At 31.8% G+C, this 22,881-nt stretch overlaps 2 protein-coding genes across 2 annotated transcripts; one reads left to right on the top strand and one right to left on the bottom strand.

Annotated features, from left to right (window-relative positions):
• Positions 1-13,154: 13,154 nt before the first annotated feature.
• LOC108989840 (chaperone protein dnaJ 16-like) lies at positions 13,155-19,687 on the top strand. Its single transcript, XM_018963601.2, has 11 exons — positions 13,155-13,556; positions 14,957-15,080; positions 15,294-15,376; positions 15,527-15,638; positions 15,926-16,030; positions 17,298-17,348; positions 18,054-18,143; positions 18,218-18,326; positions 18,654-18,802; positions 18,880-18,933; positions 19,045-19,687. The coding sequence occupies exons 1-11, from the start codon at positions 13,420-13,422 to the stop codon at positions 19,258-19,260; spliced, it is 1,230 nt and encodes a 409-aa protein (XP_018819146.1). The 5' UTR covers positions 13,155-13,419; the 3' UTR covers positions 19,261-19,687.
• A 434-nt stretch (positions 19,688-20,121) lies between these two features.
• LOC108987099 (peroxidase 65-like) lies at positions 20,122-21,940 on the bottom strand. The gene has a single exon (XM_018959958.2). It carries the CDS (start codon positions 21,639-21,641, stop codon positions 20,646-20,648), a length of 996 nt encoding a protein of 331 aa, XP_018815503.1. The 5' UTR covers positions 21,642-21,940; the 3' UTR covers positions 20,122-20,645.
• Between the last annotated feature and the right edge of the window lie 941 nt (positions 21,941-22,881).

Here is a 22,881-nt window from a genome sequence, read left to right as displayed (position 1 = left end):
GATGGAGGATCTTACGTTTACCAACTGATCATTTAACAATTGACGACGTTCACGATCTCTTTCTTTAATAGCATTGAACTATATATTTCTTTGGAAAAATTATTAATTATATATATAATTAATTATATTAAAGTGTTTGTTTGAATTGTTCTTGATGAATCATATAATATATTTATAAGTCGATCGAGCAGATCATCATGACGGCTAGCTTTAATTAAACTTTAAGTTTAATTGGTCAATCGCTTTAATTTGTAGTACTTTATAATTGCTTGATGGATTGGGTTTAAGATTTATATGGAGCAGATCGAACCTTATTAATATTCTTAATTTAATAATTAGTACGTATAGTACTAAAGATCAAGAGATCTGCGCCAGCCAATATTCGGGTATATAATATTGTTTGATATTTGAGAAAATCTGAATGTTTAAGGTCCGATCTTTGTTCTTACAAGTTATTTGTTTAATTGCATGCATGCATTCAACATTAATATATAGTACTTAATTGCAGCTAAATAACAAAAGTAGTATGATCATCATCTAGCGTAGGCCAGTCTTAATACTAATTTTATTTTCCTGACTTTTCTAATATGTACGTTTTGATAGTTACCTACTATATATATATATATATATATATATATATATATATATATATATATATGAAATCATGTATGACTTAAATTTATAGTCTCGTTTATTTTTACAGATTAGATGAGATAAAATGAGATGAGTTGAAATAAAAGTTAAAAGTTGAATAAAATATTGTTATAATATATTTTTTTAATATTATTTTTATTTTAAAATTTGAAAAAATTGAATTATTTATTTTATTTTATATAAAAATTTTAAAAAAATATAATAATTAAGTGAATTGATAATTTTTTTGAAAATAAACGACGCCTCTTCTTTTATTTTTCAGAGTTTTTTAATAGAGTAGTGATAAACACACAACACTTTGTACAACACTTTTCACAACATATGTTATAAAATAAGGATATTTTTGTAAAGTGATGTTAGTTTTGTAAGGTATTTTACAAAAATATCTCTCATTTTAAAACATTGTTGTAGAAAGTGTTGTATAAAATGTTGTGTGTTTATCATTTTTTTTTTTAATATATTTATTCTGATATGATATAATGTATTAATTTCGTACTCTATTGTCGATTTTCGGGGGGTTGGAGTACTATGAGATCTTATCATCTTCAAATCAATATCTTCTGGATTGATTTGATAACATCGTATCTATATTTATTTTATTTTCACAAACCTCAATTCTCATACGAGGAAAAAAATCCCCTCAAGTTGTGATCCGAACTTATAAAGGGTGATGCTACACCCCATGGGGGCTTCTATTGTGGTGTAGTATTATTTTACATGTATTTTATTTAAATAATTTTTTATATAAATTTTTTAATATTTTTTATTATTTTAAAAAAATAAAATAAATTTAAAATATTATTAAGAAAATACTTTCTTAATCAGAAAATAAAAAAAAATATTAAAAAATATTTTCTTAATCACGAAATAAAATAAAATTTTTTTATAATTTTTTATTTTATTTCGTAATTAAGAAAGTATTTTTTAATAATATTATGATTTTTTTAAAATATTTAAAATGGTCATGCTACAGTTCTCGCTGGGGCTCTTGTTGGGCTTAGTATGTACTTTTCTATATGTATTTTTTTAATTTATTTTTTATATAGATTTTTTTTACACTTTTAAATATTTTTAAAAAATAAAATAAATTTAAAATATCATTAAAAACACTTCTTTAATCAGAAAATAAAAAAAAAATATTAAAAAATACTTCTTTAATTACGAAGTAGAATAAATATTATTTTTTATTCTATTTCGTGATTAAAAAAATATTTTTTAATAATATTATAATTTTTATTTTATTTTTTTATAATATTAAAAATTATTAAAAATATTTATAAAAAAAAACTAAAAAAAATACATATAAAAAAATGATAAAGTCCAGCTGGAGTCCCAGCGGGACATCATGCATTTTCGACTTATAAAAGGGCTCAAGTAGGAGAGAGAATGAACTTACAACATTTATTGATGTCATGTACTGTAAATAAAGCAATGCTAGGTACAGTCCCTATTTAGAGATTGCAATGCAAGTCTAGGCTATTTTAACTTTAAAATTTTTTAAAATTACAAAATTATCCTTTCTAAAATGATATTTCTCTCATTTAATAATGTGCCTGCACATGCAGTCCCCACTTGAGGACTGCAAATAGAATTTTTCCTGTAAATATCCTGACAGCAATAAATGAACAATAAATTTTGTAAGGCTGATGAAATGTATTAAACATCTCTCAACTCATCTCAACTCATTATTACAACTTTTTCAAATCCCAACATAAAATATAATAAATAATTCAACTTTTTCAAATTTTAAAATAATAATAATATTAAAAAATAATATTCTAATAATATTTTATCATCTCAACTCAACTCACTTCAACAACCAAACGCAACCTTAACATCCTAAAATCCAAACAAGAACTTTAAGAGTATCTTTATTGGCTTAGATAAAGTTAAAAAATATTTAAAATTTAAATAATTTATGTTAAAAAGATCTCTCATTAGATTGGATATTTTTAAAATAATTTAGATTTTTACTATAGTAATTGATTAAAAATGGAGAATTTTAATTGATTCACTAAATATTAAAATATTAATTTCTCACTCCAACCATTTGTAAGTATTTATGTAGGTAGATTTTTTATTGACATTGAAATGGATATGTTGCTAGATATTTAATTATTAAATAAGAAATTTAGATAAAATTTTAGATAAGTTTAATCTCAATTTTTGGTTATTAGTATTAAATGAAATTTGAAAATATGATTTTTTTAATATTAATTTAATTAGAATATAATTATTATTAATAATAAATTGGTATAATTATAAAATGTGATATAAATAAATTAAATAAAAAAATTCTTAATTTAATAATATTTTATTATTATATAGAGAGAATGGTTAATCCAATGTGGAGATTGAATTTAAATGTAATGGACAAATGCAAAAAAAATGTAATATTGACTAAATTTTGAAAATGCATTTAATCAAACCAATGAGAATACTCTAAAATAAAGACCTTGATCAATAGGATCAGTTCTTTATAGGCACTTGCACGCGAGCACACATACTTATATTGTATATATGTATATATATATATACGTTTTGATAGTTATATACATACTATATATATAGTGTGATATAGGGCCGACCCAATTTTATTGTAAGGAAATTTCTGAAAGTGCAATATATGGGATCAAGATTTATTTTGTAAGAGTGGGTTTGAATGGTCCTGTCTTAAAGAGGTTTTTCGAAAAAAAAAAATTATCTGAAATGATGTTTGTTGGGATATCTCACTCCCCATTATTTGTATTATCCTTTATTTATTTAATTAAATTAAATTTTGTTGATAAGAAAATAAAAAATAAAAAAAAAAAAAAAGAGCAAAACCATTAATTATGGACATAGGCATTGTTAAGTTGTAACATCGAACCAACGAAAATGATCTTTGTCAATATTTTCTCTGTTTTCTTATTTATTTTCATTATCTAAGACATAACAAAATCTTTCAGGATATGAGCAAAGCCGTCAGCTAGCTTATGCTAGCTAGGCTAGGCTTCGATCCTAATTATTAATTTAATTTATTACTGTTTACTATATATTATTCTTTTAATTTTATTCCCTCCCCCAACTGCTATCACCCCTCTTACAATAAACAACACTTTGTCTTGAATCTGATGCCTTCCAAGCAATATTCTCAAACTTCAAAAATATATAAACTCATGAATTCGATATCTTTCCTGAGATTTTTCGAGAGGTCATGTCAGCTTTGGTACAGTTATCACTCCAAAATGAATATCATAATTTAAATTTAAAGAATTTTATACATCAGTTAATATTTATTTTCATATTCCATATTTTTAATTTTTTTTTATTTTTATAAAGTATTAAATGTGGGATAGTGACAATTTAGATCGAACTTTTTACGAGCTGTCCTATAATAAGATTTGAAATAATGGAAGTATCTTATATTTATTATAATAGCAATGAAAAAAAAAAAAAAAAAAGGACCATGCATGCCTCGTGAAGTCACGTTTTATAGGGCTTCTAGCTTGCATATTAGTAACACAAAGGCCGGACCATTGGATTAGCTCATTCAAGTAGTGGAGCCGAGCCAGTTGATTTCGGGAATTGGACTTTGAGCCCATTAGTTTATGAGATGGACCTCAATTGGGATCTACCGGCCAGTGATCTATCATAAACTATTAATAATAATTACAAACATTCTTGAAAATAATAATAATAATAATAATTATAAACATTCTATTCATTACCTTTTTAATTTTTATTATGATTTCGTTATTTCTGATGTAGTGTTTAATAATGAATAGTATTTCTTGAATAATAATTACATTTTGTTAGATCTTCCAAAAATAATAATAAATGATCGTCTTTTTTTCTCAACAAAATAATATTTGAATTAAAAAAAATGATATTTACAGTTATAAAATACGCAAACACCACACACTCTTTTTAAAAAATAGAGTAAATACGAAACTCATATTAAAAAATTACTTTTTTTTAATAATAGATCGTATTATTTTTAAAATAAAAAATTTTGTGCTGGTACAACTCATAACTGTACATTACTCTTGAATTAAATCGGGAAAAGACACAATTAATTAGAACAATGGAAATAACACAAGGTATCCATTCAGTTGGAATATCTTCCAAGATGCCACTATCGAGCTTCAAAGAGCTCATTTCACGAGATTAAAAGATTTTTTTGATCTATGAACTTTGGTAATTTGCCGAGATTTAAAGTGCAAAGGACAAGAATGAATCTTTCTAATAGTTGAAGAAAGATTAGCCTTCGACAAAATAGACGGACGGGATGATCCATTGTCAATGTTCCAATAGGAGAATCACATTCAAGAATCATATTTTATAACCTTAATTTGTATCATGAGGAACATTTTCTTGATTATCCGTGCAGAGAACGAGGCATGTGGTGCCATATAACTTATTAAAAAAAATTAAAATATATTTTTAAAATAAAATAGAGTCCAAAAATACAAAAAAATGACGACTAAAGTTTTAGATTCTCTCTACCTTTTATGTTTGTGTTAATGCCAAAAAATTGCACAATAGATTAGAATGGGAGAAAGAGTCATTTCCGGCCCGCGGTAATGGTTTGGGCCTTGATCGGTATGGTTTGGAGTTTGGTGTGGCTGCAAGGTGTCTGTACGTACATCCATGATAATGAACAATGAATAAATGCATGGAAAATAAAAGAGGTAAAGATACACATATTTACGTGATTCGACATAATACTTATGCCCATGTGTCGTTCGGAGGGGATCCACTATAATATAATTGTTTTATAGTCTCTCATGATCTCTCTTTCTCGTTGTATAATAGAGATCATGAATCTGTTTTCTAGTGAAAATCTCATCTCTAGAGCTCTCGTCGCGAGATTGAAGGAAGTGAATGAGAAATTGTAATAACAGGCTATAAGTCCATTGAAGTCATATAGTCCCTTCCTTTTATCCTCTACCTCTTGTTTTTTTTATATCACATCACATCTCATTTATGCTGCATCTCCTTTTTTTTTCCTCTTGACATATTGTCAATCCTCAGCATTTTGTTCTCTTATTTCTTCTCTATTTTTTCCCTCCTGATGAAACCTCTAATATTGGACTGGGCTTAAAAAGTCATTTTGAGCCTTAGATATTTTATCTCCTCCTATTTGTGTTTTTAATTTTTTTTTTTAATAAGCTATATTGCACCACTTATGTGGCGCCACATCAAGAAGGAAAAATAAATTATATAAGTTATGAGGCATAATAACATTTCGTTATAGAGTTTAAACCAATATGAATTGATTGGTTATGCAGTCACCAAAGCCTGCCAAAAGCAACAACTGTAGAAAGGAAGAAAAAAAGAGGAGTAACCTTACAGAACATGAAAATATAAGGGCCACTGAGCCAGGGGGACATTTTCCATACAACCCCATAAAAGTGCCAAAAGAAAAAGATTACAAAAAAAGAGGTTCCAAAAGAAGAGGAGGAAAAAAAAAACCCTAAAGCCTCCATAATTAAAGCGTGCACACAAATTTTATAAAAATCATATTTACACTCATAGAGTATACAAGAGTCGTACATTCCTTTTAATAAAAGTGAATAAATTTAAAATTCACATAAAAAATTAATTTTTTAATAGTAGACTTTATACTTATTTTAAAATAGAGTGCGGCGCTTACATAACGTATGATTATATTTACCATTACTTTTTACAGCCTACAATAATATTCCATTCTCGTTTCCTTCCGACACCCAAACAAGAACGAGTGGCAGATGAAAATTGAAAAGAGGTCTAGCAATAAAAGATAAATAATTTGTACAAACCTCAAATAAATAAGTCTCGTGCAAATCTTTTGTAAAAAATAGACCCTATTTTAAAAAAGTGTAAAAAAAATCTATTATTTACAAATGTGACTCACTTTTTATAAAGAATTTACACGAGACTTATTTATTTAGGATTTGTATCTTACATTACTCGCAATAAAATAGCCTCAAAATAAGAAAAATATACCAAGACTTAACAAGCCTAAATCCTAACAAAGGAGGATTTCTAAGGATCGTCCTACACATGAACTCCCTAATTAAAAAGGAGTTTGTTTGCCTTATCCTTCTTATACTTTGCCCCTTTAAAGATTGGCACGTGGGATTCCCATGTGCTTTGACTCTTCAAAGAGTTGTTTTAGAAGTTACCAAAACTAAAAAGTAGAAATAATAATTATTGTATACTACAAATATAACAAAAAAGAGAAATAACATAACATAATTTTTATTACAAATTGAGAAAAAAAAAAAAAAAAAAAAGACGACCAAAATGAGGCTCCTATTGTAGTTCCTTACTTGAACACTCCCACAGCATAAAAGCAAAGAAGAAATGGGAAAAGTAGGGCGGTTTAAAAATTAAAAAATGGGACTTTGGTACCAATTTTGCACCGTCAAAAGTTTTTCTTTTTCTTTTCTAGTCAGAGTCGAACTTCTTTGTTTGGCTAACTCCACCTCTGGCTTTAGTCTCTGACTCTAAATCTGACTTTTACCTCTAATTTTGATATTACTTAAGAGTTTTGTTGTGTACAAATAAGTTTATGTACCAATCTACGTATTAATATTGTTGCATTCATATTTTAAATTTAAATTAACACTGTTTTCAATAAAATTTACTTTCTGACCAATTATATTGAATGAATGCACGTATTAGTGCGCAAAATTACTTATAATTAGATTTTTCCATTACTTAATTTCGATATTACCATACATAAGTTATAAAAATGTGTATTATTTATATATTGATAATATATACTCATACAAAAAATCTATAATTTTTATATTTAAATTCAATATTATACTAGTAGGTGACAATTATTAAAGAATAATATTAATAGACTATCTAGTATATGTACACATTGCATATCATAGTATCACTTATAATTCTAAAGGGTGTGATCACCAAATGGTGTATATCTTGGAATGACACCCTCTCCTTAGTGATGGTTCTCATGGGATAATGGTTAAGGAAGTGTCAAGAGATACAACTTTTAGTCAAAAGGTTGTGTGTGACTTGTAAAGTGTTAAAAGACACAACTTTTTGATTTAGTTAAAATGTTATGTCAATTCTTAAGACTGTGTCATTTGCTAACCATTGAGTTATCAATGGTTGTTCTATTTGTCAACTGGTGAATGATGGTCTATAAATAGAGGTCATTGATGCACAAATTCATTTACTCATTTATCTTTGTCTATCACCAACTTGTGGGATAAATATCCTCCCAGGAGTGTCACCATATTGCCCAATTCCGTTTCTATTTGTTTTTCATAATTCTACAGTAGTATAAGAGCCGGGCCATGTTAGAAAGAATTTTTTCACTCATTGTGAAGACGATAAATAGGCAAGTGTTTGGCTTGGTTTGGCAACCACATTTACATATTATAATTATCTTCGAAGGTTTGAAAATCCAAGAGATATACTTTTTCAAATCAATGTGAGAGGATTAGAGTGTACTGAAAATCTTCAAAATCTTATAAACTGTTATTATTTTGAAAAAAAATTATTAAAATATTTTTACATAAAAAAGTAATATATTTTTTAATTTTTCATCGCCCACTATCACTATTCTAAGGTCACCGAAGTTGATCACCGTTGCGGGATCTGGTTAGGCTCTTTTTCCGTCCTTTTCTCTAGCCTTTAGGCTTTTTGTAATTTTTATTTTATCAAACATCGAGAAAAGCAAAATCCAATAGTGTCCATAACGGCGAGAATGCAAAGTATGATTCCATTTTTGTCTTATGTATTTGTTGCTAAGTTGCTAATCCTTTTTCGTTTCATCGATTATTTAATTTAAGAGAAATATTTAGCTATAAGATTTTTTTTTATAAAAATAAATTTATAAATTAATATGACTTAATATAATATATTAAATTATAAAATTACTTGTAAAATAGATTTAACATATTACATAAACTACGACAGATTATAAATTTATTTTTATGAAATATTTTTATAATTATAGACTTCTATTTTTTCTTTGTTTGTTTTTATAATTTTTCTTAACTCATCTCATCTAATCATTATAATATTTTTAAATTTTTACATAAAATAAAATAAACAGTTCAAAATTTTTAAATATTAAAATAAAAATAATATTAAAAAAATATATTTTAATAATATTTTATTCAATTTTTAACTTTTATTTAAACTTATTTCATCTGTAAAAAACAAACGAACAAAGATAAAATATAAATTAGTAAACCTAGACTTTGGTTCAAGCTGCAGGTTATGGTTAATTATAAGGATATAAGTCTTTTCTTTTCTAATTTTAATTGAAAAATAGTGAGATCATCTATTAAAAAATTAATTTTTTTTATATGAGTCATATATTTTATTTATTTTTTTAAAATAATTACGCCACAATTATATAATTCACAATTATAAATATTTTTTCTCTAATTAAATATAATTTGTTCGATATGATCAACGACCAATATTACACGTTGATCAACAAGTCGAATCGCTTATTTCTTTACTATTTTATTTTCCCCAACAGTAATGGCACGCCATGCCACTTATTTTAGTCAAATCAAAATCCTCCACGCTGCCACTTATGACATCTTGTCTTTTGATTTTCAAATCAACATCCCAACGGTAACGTTACTTACTCCGATCACATTTCATCAACTACGACATTTTCAATAAAAAATAAAATTGTTTAATTTATCCATTAAACACACCAATAATAAAAAGAATCGCGTATTTACCCATTAAACATAATAACTAATAACAAAGATATTTATATTTCTTTGTTTTTTAATATTTATAATAAATAATATATTACATACCATCACGTAGATAACATAACAAATGCATGCAAGGACATTCTTGTTGGTCTCTTTAAATTTATTTTTAATAAAATTTTGATAAAAAATTTATAAGAATAATACTAAATATTGTCCTAGAATATCTAAATTTCGCGTATTCTTTTTTTAAAAAAATGAATTTTACTATTACAAAATTAACTATTTTAGTTTTTTATGTGGGTCATATATTTATCTTTTTTTAAAAAAGAGAAAATTACTTAAAGTTTGCACACTTTATAATTAGAACTGCAAATATCATTTTTTAAGTTATAAAGAGTGGATGAAATATTTTGGGCACGCAAGAGAGTAAAGTTATTGTAAGTGGTAGGGTGAAAGAATTTGATTGAAATGAGTGCAATGACACACCAAAGTGTTAAAAAAAAAAAGAGGAAAAAATTAAGAGGTCCGACATGTAAACAAGCAATATTGGCTAGAAGGGATAAAAACCCCCAATCCGATAAGCTAAGCCTCACAAGAAATAAGAAGCCAATCTCACTGCCCAATGATCCATTCGGTCTGACTAAGAGCCCCACGGGGAGTAAGAAGTCTATCTCACTACCTAAGGGTCCATTCGGCCAAGCCAAGAGACCCTCGAATTAGTAAAAACGAAGATTGATGAGAGATGATGAAATTCTAACAAGATTTGACAAGTGTAGGCGTTATAGACACATGTCAAGAGGTTTGCGACGTATCAGTCAGAGACTCACGCCACATTAATTACCTTTCTTTGGTATGCTACGTCACATTAAATGCTCCGAGCATGTCCCAAACATTCATGAGTTGCGGCTATTGGAGAACGTGTGGGAAAAACCACCATCACCCACGTCCTAAGAAAGGAAAAGGCATGCACCGCTGATACGGGTTGAGAGGTCGCTGACGTATCTATTAGAGACTCGCGCCGCATTAATTACCTTTCTCCAGTACGCTACGTCCCATTAAATACTTTCAACGGCTAGAGTATGAAGGTGATGACCTGAGTATACGGGTCGAGTTGCTTCCCCATCCCTTGTATAAAAGTGAACCGCCGTATACAAACTAAGTCGGGCAAAAAACTTCTATCCAAACTCCTTTAGAAAATTATCTTAGATAGCGGAAGATCTTAGACTACTCCCATACCCTCTTTAAATTATGCTTGTGCATAAATGAAGCTATCTCCTGATTGTTCGAGGAGATCCAGCTGCACATGCTAAACACGTCCAATACACTTGCCATCAAATTTTATAACAAGAAATGTACTATTACTTTTGAAAAAGAGACAAGACATATCTAATATTATTACTCATAATTAAAAAAAAAACGCATCTCATCATACAAACATTACAGTCTCTTTTAAATAACTATGAACTGTCATGACCAAACAGAGAAGGATTTATTAGATTTTTTAACGATAGACAAGACTGAAAGAAATAAAATTAAAAATTGGAAAAATAGCGAAAAATGATTTCTTGAAGCATTAACTGCCAACTGTCAAAGTTCTGGCATGAGTATTAATTAACAAACAAGATCGTGCCGCCGATTTTATAGAAATCTCGATTTTATCGTGCATGGATGGGAAGAACCGTTTCGGAAATTCTTAACCCGTGATGAAAGATGGGTTTAGAACCATATGGGAATTCAATGTCTGACATAACAAGGCTGTGAAGATAGATGGAGACGATTATTCTGTAGAATACTACCTGCCTTTTGAAATATGTTGAGCCTAAACCTTTTATTTATTTATTTTTTTAAATGCTAATTCCCCATTTGATTATCAAGGTTGGTAATTCATATTTGCCAATTAATTTACATACCCCACCTGCCTGAATAGGTTGGTATTTACGTATAATTTAATAAACAACTTTATTTATTGATTATTCAATGCATTACTGATATGGAAAGCTAATTATATCTTTTTAATTTTAAAAGAATATTTATATTTTAAATAATTTTAATAACTATAACCAATATTTATATATTTGATCATTGACTCATAACTCATTGTTTATACTTGAAAATAAATCAAACACCTTCCCATGAGCACATTGAGACATTAAATAATATGAAAAATGATATTTACAGTCGTAGAGTACGTAAGCGTTGCACAATTATTTTTAAAAAAAGAGAATAAATACGATACTCACATAAAAAAATTAATTTTTTAATAATAGATCACACTCTTTTAAAAGGATTATACGGCGCTTCGCACTCCATGATTGTATCTAGCATTACTCAAATAATATATTCTTAACTATGATTTTCAGTGACATTAATAGTAGTTTCTTAATTATGGTTAAAAGTGAAACCAAAGTCGATGATTTTGTTACTCAAGTTCCTCTCAAACTTTCTTAATGAGAAAAAAAAATTATAATATATTTTGTGATACTAATAATCACACTAATGAGTTGATTCATAAATCACTGATAATCATATTTGGATCATAACATTTTAATTATGTTTTCTAATCTGACATATGTAACAGTCCCCTCTAATTACATTAATGAGATGAGATAGTAATCTTTCCACTTTTGAGTTTGACAACTTTAGTTACTTATTTGTATTAAATCATTTTTTAATCTTATGCTCATTGCTCACCCAATAAATCTATTAGCTCTTAATTTTTGATAGGATATCCTATTGAAAAGGCAATCATTTATTAAAAATTTATTAAATTAAGAGAAATATTTCAACTATAAAGTGATTTTATTAAAATAAATTTATAAATTAATATAATTTAATGTGATATATTAAATTATAAAATTAGATTAATTTTTTATTTAATTTTATATAATCTCTATTAACTTTTTTCTTAAATGAATGGATACTGACAAAAAATATATATATATATAAAAGGATAATAATGAGTTGTACCATAAAAATCAAACTAATAATTATCGACACCGAAAGGGCAACAAGTTGTGAACATAATAAGATGATTGGAGCCTGAAGTCATGTCTCAACAAGTGTCGGTCCAACCACTGATTGCGGTTTCAATGCCTCACCTTTTTGGCATTAATCATTGCCTAAATCACTCAAATCCCATATCCTATGCCCCAAGTAGTTACCCACTATTTCCCATCTATATATAAAACTCTCTTTAATGAGTTTGTAATCGTAATTAACAAATAATCCATTTTAAAAATATAAATATAAATATTTTTATTTTTATTTGATATAGTATATTTTTAATAATTTTATAAGTTAAATATTTAAAGAGTTTTGTTGCATATAAGTCGATATGTTAGCTCATCATTTATAGTGAAACCTATTATAACTTCAAAAAAAAATTTAAAATACCAATAATTTTTTAAAAAATTTTCACTGTATTGACTCGATACTATTGAGTGCATAAAAAATAAGACTTACAAATAATTTTTATTTTATTTAGATATAAAATTAATTATAATATAAATAAGATACCTCTACGGATGAATCTCCCAATAGAATCGATTGGTGCATTTTTTATTTCTGGAATATGTTTAAAATAAACCAATTTAGTGCATTTGTTAATATTTAAAAAAGAATGCATCTATGGATACAAATGATCGGTCTGTCTATCATTTCTCGTGTAAATATGGATTGATGTTATAGATAATAATAAAATTTAAGATAATATAATAGTGTTGTTTTAAAAAGTTTTTTACTTAAAATTAGAATACTAAAAAATATTTAAGAAAATAAAAAATAACAAATACATGAAACTTATTTGGAGCGCCTCTCCTCAAATTTGTCGTCCTGCTGTCTCTTTCTCTCTCCTCAAGAGCTTCCAGCTTCCAGCTCGCAGGTCCATGGAGTTTCTCTCCCTCCTGGCTGTGGTGTCCCCCTGCTTCTAAAGCTTCCATTGTTCTCCGATATAGTTCGTGGAGAATAAGTGATTATATAGAAAGAAACTAGGCTCCACGCTACTGAGCTTTCGTGAATTTATGGGGGAGTTTCGGAGGGATTTATAGGGGGTATAGCGCAGGATAACTGATTGATTTGAAGAATGCCGGCGCACAGATCGAAGCCAGAGAATCATGAGGAGGCGAAGCCGCTCCGGCGGGACCCTTACGAGGCTCTCGGCCTCTCGAGGAACTCCACGGATCAGGAGATCAAAAGTGCTTACCGAAAGATGGCTCTTAAGTATGTTAGAACTTTTTATTTCAAATAATTTTGAGCTAATTCGGCATTATTGATTAGTTTTTTTTGTGGGGATAAGTTTGAATTATTACCATCATTATTTATTGCTCGACTTCGTGTTCCTTGGAGTCGAATACGTCAGTGTTGGAGATTTGGGGTTTTAGAGTCTTTGAGAGATTTTGTTCTTTAGAATTTCGGAGTGGGTATATCGGAGGCTTTCTTGTTGTCGTACATTTGTAAGGCGTGATTGAAATGTAGATTTTCCTTAATTTCGCACTTGAATGTCAAACACATATTAGTTATACGTGTATAAGAGTTTTGCTAATCATTACCGAAGGAGCATGGAAGCCAAAGGAATGATTGTTTTCAAATCAAGTGATGCCATGATCCTGGATATGAAAGTTTAGCGCTGCCCTGGTAATTGTATATGAGAGGCATTTTATGAAAAAAGGACCAGATAGGATGCTGGTTTAGGTTTGATACGGTTTAGATTTGTCGAGACTATAACAAAGATGACAGGTGTTGGCGATTTGTGAGAGGTCAGTAAGAGAGAGACGTATCAACTTGACTCAACTCAACTTAAAGGTCAACTACACAAATTAGGAAGAACTTTGTCACTTATCTGGAGTTCGATGGTCTTTTGTAAAGTAACCTCTGAAAACAACTCATTAATTCACTATAGTGGCACTTCATCGGACAAGATGTAGAAGTTAAAGGTTAGCAAACCCCATTGGAAACTTCTATTGGAGATTTCATGATACAAAACCTCCTCCAAGTAAGCTTCTTGTTTCCTCACACACTAACGATAGATTAATTGCCCTATGTGGTTTACCTTTTGAAGTCAAGGTGTTTTTGGTCTAGTTTTTATTCTCAGATGGATTTTGGTAATTTTTAACTGTTGTTATTTGGTTATATTTTACATTTTCTACATTTTGCGTTGCCAATATTTTGCTTGGATGGTAATAGCTTGGGTGATGCCAAGACTCGTAGTGGACCTCCTAGCTTCTTGGAAAGCCATTCAGGGTAAATCTCAGATCGCCTCAATATGGAAGATGGCTCCAATATGCTTATGGTGGTGTATTTGGAGGGAGAGGAACGAAATCTGTTTTGAAGATCAAGTGCGGTCAACGGATGAGCTTAGAAATTTGTTTTTCAGTACTTTACTCCATTGGTCGATTGTAATTGATTTTCATAGCATGTCTTTTCATGAATTCCTTATAGCTCTAAACTAGCATGCTTAGGCATTGCTCTTGTATATGTTCTGTATACTTGGGCTCTTGCCTATTCATTTGATCAATAAAATCTTGTTTGCCGATAAAAAGAAAATATTTTGTAATATTCTTCTATTGCTCCATTTCAATTTGGTTTAGATGGTTAAAAATGCTAAAAGTATGCTATTTCAGGTACCATCCTGACAAGAATGCAAATGATCCTAAAGCAGCCGATATGTTTAAGGAGGTCACCTTTTCCTATAATATCTTGTCTGATCCAGACAAACGGCACCAGTATGACACGGCTGGTTTTGAGGTGAGATATTAATGATAGTTGTTTATATTGATAACTCTCTTTGGTCCAGGTAGATCAACTGTGTTCCTACCAGGGTTACAATGTTCATGCTGTGGTCCTTTTGTTACTGAAAAATCATTTCGCATGCAATCATTGAGACTCTATTAATCCACTTTTATCCTTGGCTTGCTTTTGAAATCTGATGGGGAACATGATTTGTTGTTCTTTACCTAGGCTGTTGATTCAGAAAGCCAAGACTTGGAGCTAGATCTGTCAAGTTTGGGAGCTGTGAACACCATGTTTGCTGCACTTTTCAGGTATGTTTCTGTTTTTCTTTTTCCTTCTCATTTTTATTTGTGAAAAATAAAAGTTCTCAGTGATTTTCATGAGCTCTATGCATTAAGTTTGATTGTCACTATTTTTACTCATCAACAAAAGTGTCATTTTCACTATTTTCTACATGGCAGTAAACTTGGTGTGCCAATCAAGACCACTGTGTCAGCAACAGTCCTGGAGGAGGCACTTAATGGTATGGTCACCATTCGTCCACTTCTGTTGGGCCAGCCTATATCTAAGAAGGTGAGCTATACTTATTCCTGTTGAGCCATTTAAAAAATTTCCATGTATCGCTTGAGCGTGTGAGAAGCACATGTTTTTTTAATAAACGGACAAATATCATTTTTTAACTTCGACTTTTAAAAAAGCATGTGCTTGTCGCATGCTTAATGGACACTTGTTACTTTTATAGATGGGTTGAAGGAAGTTTCCTCCAACTCAGTCTGGATGAAAATTCTATCCTTTATTTTTCAATCAGTTGCGGTGTTGGCATTTTAATCTTTTCTTAATATATTTTTTTTATTTAACAGGTTGAGAAGCAGTCTGCTCACTTTTATTCTGTTACAATAGAAGAAGAAGAAGCTCGAGCTGGCTTTGTATGTCGAGTGCAATCATCTGACAAAAGCAAATTCAAGGTTAATAAGTCCTCTGGTATCCATATGCAATGAAAATTGCATGTTTTGTTTTCAATTTAATTGTTGCTTTTGTGGTTTTCTTTCTACTCTTATGAAGCTTGGCTTCTTTCAAAAAATTATTGAAATAATTTTTTAAGCAATTTAGATCACTTCAGTGTGGTCAAAAGTACAGAGGAAATAAAAGCCAACATATTTTCTTTCAGAACGTGAGGCTTCCATTGTTCCAAACGCATCAAAGTTTGTTTTTTTTAGCACATCAAAGTTAAGTTGTTATTGCTTTGACATAACTCTATGTCAAAGTTTTGTTATCTATAAGTTCAACTTGAATGCTAGCAAATGTTCTTTTGTTTACCAGTTATGGAACCTTAGAAGCATAATCCAGCAGTTTTATTTTATCAATCTCTCTCTCAGATTTTGCTTTTCTAATAGGGTAGAGTGGTGAGCTGCATGATCTTGATTCTTGCTTGCTGATAGACCACTTATGGTCACAACCTCAAAACTAGACTGTTGATTTCCTACCATCTTTGCTGAAGCTTGAACCCTTCCTTTTCTATCCCTTGGGCCCTTTAAAATGAATTGATAAGACCATAAATCAGCCCCAGGATGATTTGAACTTCTGCGATCAATTTAGTTTTTACTTGTTAAAAAAAAACAGTCCTGTGACTGCTAAGTTTTGGGTCTGGTCAGTAGTTCCACAAATGAGCCTGCGAGGCAGTCTAGCTTATGTCTTTAATAGAAATGTACTTCTTTTAAATAACTGAATATATAGCGCTCAACTTCATTATCTGACTGCAAATTTCACTCATTCAACTTGAGAGACTGTAACAGAGGCATGTATTTTGTGTACTTCCCACACAGTTGAGGTGGTGGTACTGCAGTCTTTTTGTCATGATTTCTTGAAAATGTCAATGATCTGGGAATTTCCTCCCTCACTATGCCAGCAGGGAAGAAAATAATATAGTGGTCCTTTCCCAATTACTTTCCCTGCTTATATAGTTTTTACAAAGTGTCGAGTTCTGCAATTTTAAACTCTAAAAATCTGTATTTCTTTATTTGTTAACTTTGATTCTGCCATTGCCTTCGGAGGATTATAGTTTATTTTATTTGTTTAGATATTTTTGGTGAATAATAGACAAACAGTATTTTTAGGCTGATTTAGCATTTAGGTAATACCCTATATGCTGCGGATTTAGCTGAATACTAGTATTTTCTGTTTGTGAATAACCATTACTTCTGGTACTAATATATTAGTTTTTTTTTTTTCCAGTTGTTGTACTTTGATCAGGAAGAGAATGGAGGATTAAGCTTAGTGCTGCAGGTATTAAGTGTTTTATTCTCTCATTTTAGCTGGTTGAAAAGTTAGAAATCTCAAATCTCTGTTTGAGTTTTTCCTAACGAGCTTTGAACCATACTTATGCAATTGGCAGATGAGAAGAATTTCTTTTATCTGTAAACAAGAATTGAAGCATTGGGGTTTACATGCATGATTTCAATTTTTTGAATTTAGAGGATGTGTTTGTGGCTGTGTGTCTGTCTGATCATAAGTTCTATCCAATTTATCGTTTTCAACTCTTGTATGTGTAGATATTATTCCCTCCCTAAATCTGATCTAAACACTAATGAAAAACTGTCCCTTTTCTCTTGAAATAGATAACTTTATACAGGAAAAAACTACCTAGCAGAGAATGCCAGCATCTTAATCCAAAAGTTGTGTGTCACACACACACACACACACTATATATATATATATATAGAGAGAGAGAGAGAGAGAGAGAGAGAGAGAGAGGATAAGCACAGGTTTGCAGTGCTTGTATATTACTGCTGTACTGCTGTATATATACCCACACAAACATCATAGGGTTATCATTTGTGGTCTTTGATGGTTCTTTGCACAATCTTCATACTGTTGCATATATCTTTTAGGACCTTAATGCACAAATTAGCATCTTCTTATGCTGTTAATATTCACATGGCATACAACAGTCTGTTGCTTTTGTAAAGTTATATATAATTATCTCTGTAGGAGGACAGTGCCAAGACAGGAAAGATCACATCGGCTGGAATGTATTTTCTTGGTTTTCCTGTTTATCGGCTGGATCAAACAATGAATTCGGTGAGCTGATAAATATACTCTTCAACTTATAATTTAGATTTTTTTTGTCTGATTTTGGATACTTTTGGCACCAGATGGCTTCTGCAAAAGGTCCAGATGCTGCCTTCTTCAAAAAGCTGGATGGGTTTCTGCCATGCGAAATAACTGAACTGAAGGCTGGCACCCATGTATTTGCTGTTTATGGTCAGTTAGTTGGCGTGTATTTGATTAAGCTTATTAGGTTATTTGACTACATAGGAACCCCTACGGATTGGTCTTGAGGGTATGCTCCACCTAAGTCTAAAGTTCAAACCCTTTGGTGTAAACAATTTCTTGGGGCCACATCCCATAAATGAAAAGCCAATGATTTACGTAGTCCGTGTGATGTGGACAAGGGAATAACCGGGTTAAAGACCTGTTGAATTTGCACGTCTCTGAGATTTCTCATCATTAAAAAAGAAGGTTATTTGAGTAGACAGGTCCCTGGCTGAACCTGACTACCACTTTCCTCTTTTGTTGTATTTATTCCAGGTGACAACTTTTTTAGAAGTGCAAGCTACACAATAGAGGCTCTTTGTGCGGCACCTTGTAAAGAAGAGAAGGAGTATCTTAGAGCTGTAGAATCTCAAATTCTAACAAAAAGAGCTGAAATATCAAAATTTGAAACTGAATACCGAGAGGTCGAGACTTAAATAATCATTACATATGGCTTTATAGTTACTTTTCTTTTTGTTAGTTTTTACGCAAGTGTTGACAGGTTATGGCACAATTTACGGAGATGACTAGTAGATATACTCAAGAAATGCAAGCAGTGAGTTTATTACGCATAAGCTCATTTAAAAAATGACATTTCAATACATTGATAAATTCTAATAATCACTGATTTTGTTTTGCTTGTGTTTGTTGTGTGCTGGTTGTGCAGATTGATGGCCTTCTCAAGCAAAGGAATGAAATACACGCATCATACACTAATGCTCCAATGAAGCAGAGTACCAGTAAGAGAAAGAACAAAGGTTCCTTCCAGGAGGCCACAGAAGATGGTGAGGTCAGAGAGAAGAGATCTACGATAAGGGGTCATCCTAAGAAAAAGAAATGGTACAATATCCACTTGAAGGTTGACAGAAGAAAGCCCTGCTAGTGCTGAAGAGGGTAAGATTTGTAACTATGAATTTTTCAGTGAAGCAAATTCAGGTAGTCTGCCCTCAAATTTTTGTTATGATGGTTTGGCATCTCCACAAGAAAAGTACCAGGCCAAGCGATTGCAGCAACCTATCGTGTTGATCCTGGTGATTATGCTGGAATGCTCCATTACTCTAGCATGTCAGGGGTGACAATAACTCGTTAATGTAGGAACACCCCCCCTCCCCAACCCTCTCCTTCTCATTTCCTTGGCAATTCTTGTTCTTTTCCTCAGTATCCTTGGTCTTCATTCCTGTAAATCGCCTAATTTATTCACGAAGTTCATTCCATCAACTTGTTGCATCGGATGTATTTTGGGATTAAAGAAATGGGAAAAAATATGAGACGAGATTTCCTGCTGCTAAGTCACAGGTAGTTTTTAGCAAGCAATTGGATTTCATTTGTTTTTCCCGAACCTGTGGTTAATTTACTGTAGTTTACTGTGGTGATCAGGAGCTGTTTGGTTTTTGTGCTTACTCAGGTTTAGAAGCCCCTCGTTGAAGGTATGATGCTTTTCATTTTACTGCGCTTTGCCTCGGCCATTCTCGTGCATCTATAAATTAAATAATGAGAAATACTTTAGCTACAAAGAAATTACACAAAAATAATTTCACAAATTGACAAGACATGATATGGTTCGTCAAATCGTAAAGTTACTTTTATTATAAAGGATTACTTGAAGTCATATCAGTTTGTAGAATTACTTTATTTAATTTCTTTGTGTCTGTAGTACTTTGCATTGGAATCAAAGACTTTTATAAGCCTCTTGTACAATTATTCATTAATTTAGATGTATGGGTGGTCAAGGTGCATGGTATAAGCAATTATTCCTTCGCTTAGTTTCTTGGTATTTCGATCACAAGAAAAACAGTGGTCTAAGTAAAATATCATCCATTTATGATCTCTGTGCTCTGTGGCATAATGCGTACAAAAAATCCAAAAAATTGGAGCGCCAAACAAAGTTGCCTTACCTAAATATCTATTCTATACCCAAAAACAAAAGCCCAAGCCAACAACCTTATAATGGTCATTGCATGCCTCAGTTTCACTAAAACATAACGTTGCACCTTTTGTTAATAAGATTAACACTTCTAATCCGCTCCTAATTATTAGATAAGGATCTTCTTCATTTTAAGTGAAATGGATGATCATATCCATTTAGTGTAAACATGGGGTATTTTGGTCATTTACTTGTCAACATGATTTGCATCAATGACCAAAATACTCGTTGTTTTACCCACTTCAAAATGGAGAGGATCTCTTATTCCTAATTAATTATATATGCTTCTATCACCATTTAAAACCAAAAACAAAAACGAAACAAAAAAAGAGTATTGAAGGATTTCAAGCTTTAAGAACGTTGAAAGCATCGCATCTACGCCGCACCTCTCCAAGACTTCCAGTCTTCACATCAAGGAAGCTCAGTTTTCCCATTGCCTGGGCGAAATCTTGAAAGAACTTGGTCTGATTTGCCGCGTACATGTCTACAAACGGCTTCGTACTCTTGTCCACCGCGAACGTCTGGTCGGAGTCCAGCAACCCCAACCCTCTCTGCAGATTTACGTAGTACATGTTATCGAACTTGTTCGGCGTCATCACGTCGTTAAAGGCTGCCATAGCTGGGTCTATGGTGTAGTTCGCGCAAAGACTCCTCAATCCCTCCGCGAACTTGGGGTTATATGCGGGGTCGTACTCCGAGGTCTTGCTGAAGTTGAAGATTCTGTGGCTGAATTGATTACAGTGACTGAACCCAATGGTGTGTGCTCCGGATAATGCCACCATTTCTTGGACAGAGAATTTCTTGGAAGCGAAAATGGAGAGAATCTGAGACAATGGCATCGTGGGTTTGGCGATGTTGCCTTCGACGTGCTCGGCTTTCGATACAAAGCCGTCTTTTCGGCCGAGGAGGACGGGGAAGTTGGGCCCGCCAACCATGACGATCAGATCACGCGTGGCGGTGGCGAGAATGTCGGAGCAGGAGACTATGCCGGGGCATTCGAGCTCGAGGGCGGTCTTGACTCGGGTGACGAGGTCGAAACCGTCGCCGGCGAGGGAGAGGTTGACGTCGGCATCGCGCTCGGCCTTGTTGAAGGTGTTGGAGGAGATGAGGAGAGAGGCGTCGCAGCCTTCGACCATGCAGTCGTGGAAGAAGAGGCGGACGGTGGCGCCGGCGGTGCTAGGGGTGCTGAGCTGCTTGTCGTTGATGACTTGTTGGATTATCTGTGGGAACTTGGGGCATGACTTATCGTAGTAGTTGACAGTGAGCTGCGATTCTGCGAGGGGAAGGAGGCTGATCAGAGAAGGAAGAAGGAAGAGAAGGAAGAGGAAAGGCAATGCCATAGATAATTAGAAAGTCAGGGAGAAAGTATGGTAAATTGGAAGGGAAGGGAAATGGCGGTGAAGGGAGGTTTGTGGTATAATGGTGCATGCCGGTGAAAATGGCAAACCACGGGAACTTCGAACGCGTGTTGTGGAAGAGAGGATTTAGAGGAGGGAATGTATATATTTGGTGAGAGAGAGAGAGAGAGAGAGAGAGAGAGAGAGGTGATTTACGGATGTGTGCGATTCTCTTTTGCATAATTGCATGCCTTTATTTGTACGTACACGTGTCCATTGCATTTGGTTACTTTCAAGTGAGATCTGCCAATTATTAGATCTAGTTTCAAATTCTAATATGATTCACTTTGCCTTATTACTCTCTGATGCAATAAAGGTGGGGAAAGTTGAGTCATCTCATTCACTTTGCCTCGGGGTTATCTCATTCTTTAAAATTTGATTAATATGTAATTTTTTTACTTTTAACTAATCACTCAAAATTTAAAGTCTACATTAGATTAATCATTACTCTCTAAATAATAAAATATTATTATTTTTTATTATTTTTATCTTTTAATTAATTTTTAATTAATTTTCATAACTTTCAAGAATCATATTTATTTTCATTTTCACAATCTAATAATCTATAATATAACAATCTCATATGTAAATAAAAATCTCATATGTACAATCCAACACTGCCAACATTCCCTTCAATAACCCAACAATCCAATACAAATATACTTGCACACAAATCCAACACATATAAAAGTCACAATCCAACATTGTCTGCTTTATCCCATAGAAAAATTCTACATTCAGCTGCTTAGTGTAAGCGTCGGGTAAGCGCGGGCTGATCGACGTGGTAAAAAAAAATCCAAACGCACCGTTTTGTCCCTCTCTCCCTCCCTCTTTTAGTTTCCATCTCCCGCATTTTCACTTTCCATTCCTCCCTCCCTTGAAGCCGAAGACCACTTGAAGCAGCGTCTCCCTCCCTCGAAGCCTCCCTCCCTCAAAGCCACCCTCCCTTCATCAACCTCCCTTCGTCTTCATTTCTATTCCAAGCTCCAACCCATGTACATGCATACCAAATTGAATGCAAGAATATTGGAATTACACCAAATTTTATTGATCTGCATGTTATAACAAAACCATAAATGCACTCGACAAGTACAGAATCAATATTTGCATAAATGAACAAGAGTATAAGCGAACCAATGTGTCTTGCAAACTCAGTGTGAACAAAGCTACTCCACCAACATGA

The sequence above is a fragment of the Juglans regia genome, chromosome 16, assembly GCF_001411555.2.
Source record: "Juglans regia cultivar Chandler chromosome 16, Walnut 2.0, whole genome shotgun sequence".
Classification (NCBI taxonomy): domain Eukaryota; kingdom Viridiplantae; phylum Streptophyta; class Magnoliopsida; order Fagales; family Juglandaceae; genus Juglans; species Juglans regia.
This window is presented reverse-complemented; position numbering and strand designations above follow the sequence as displayed.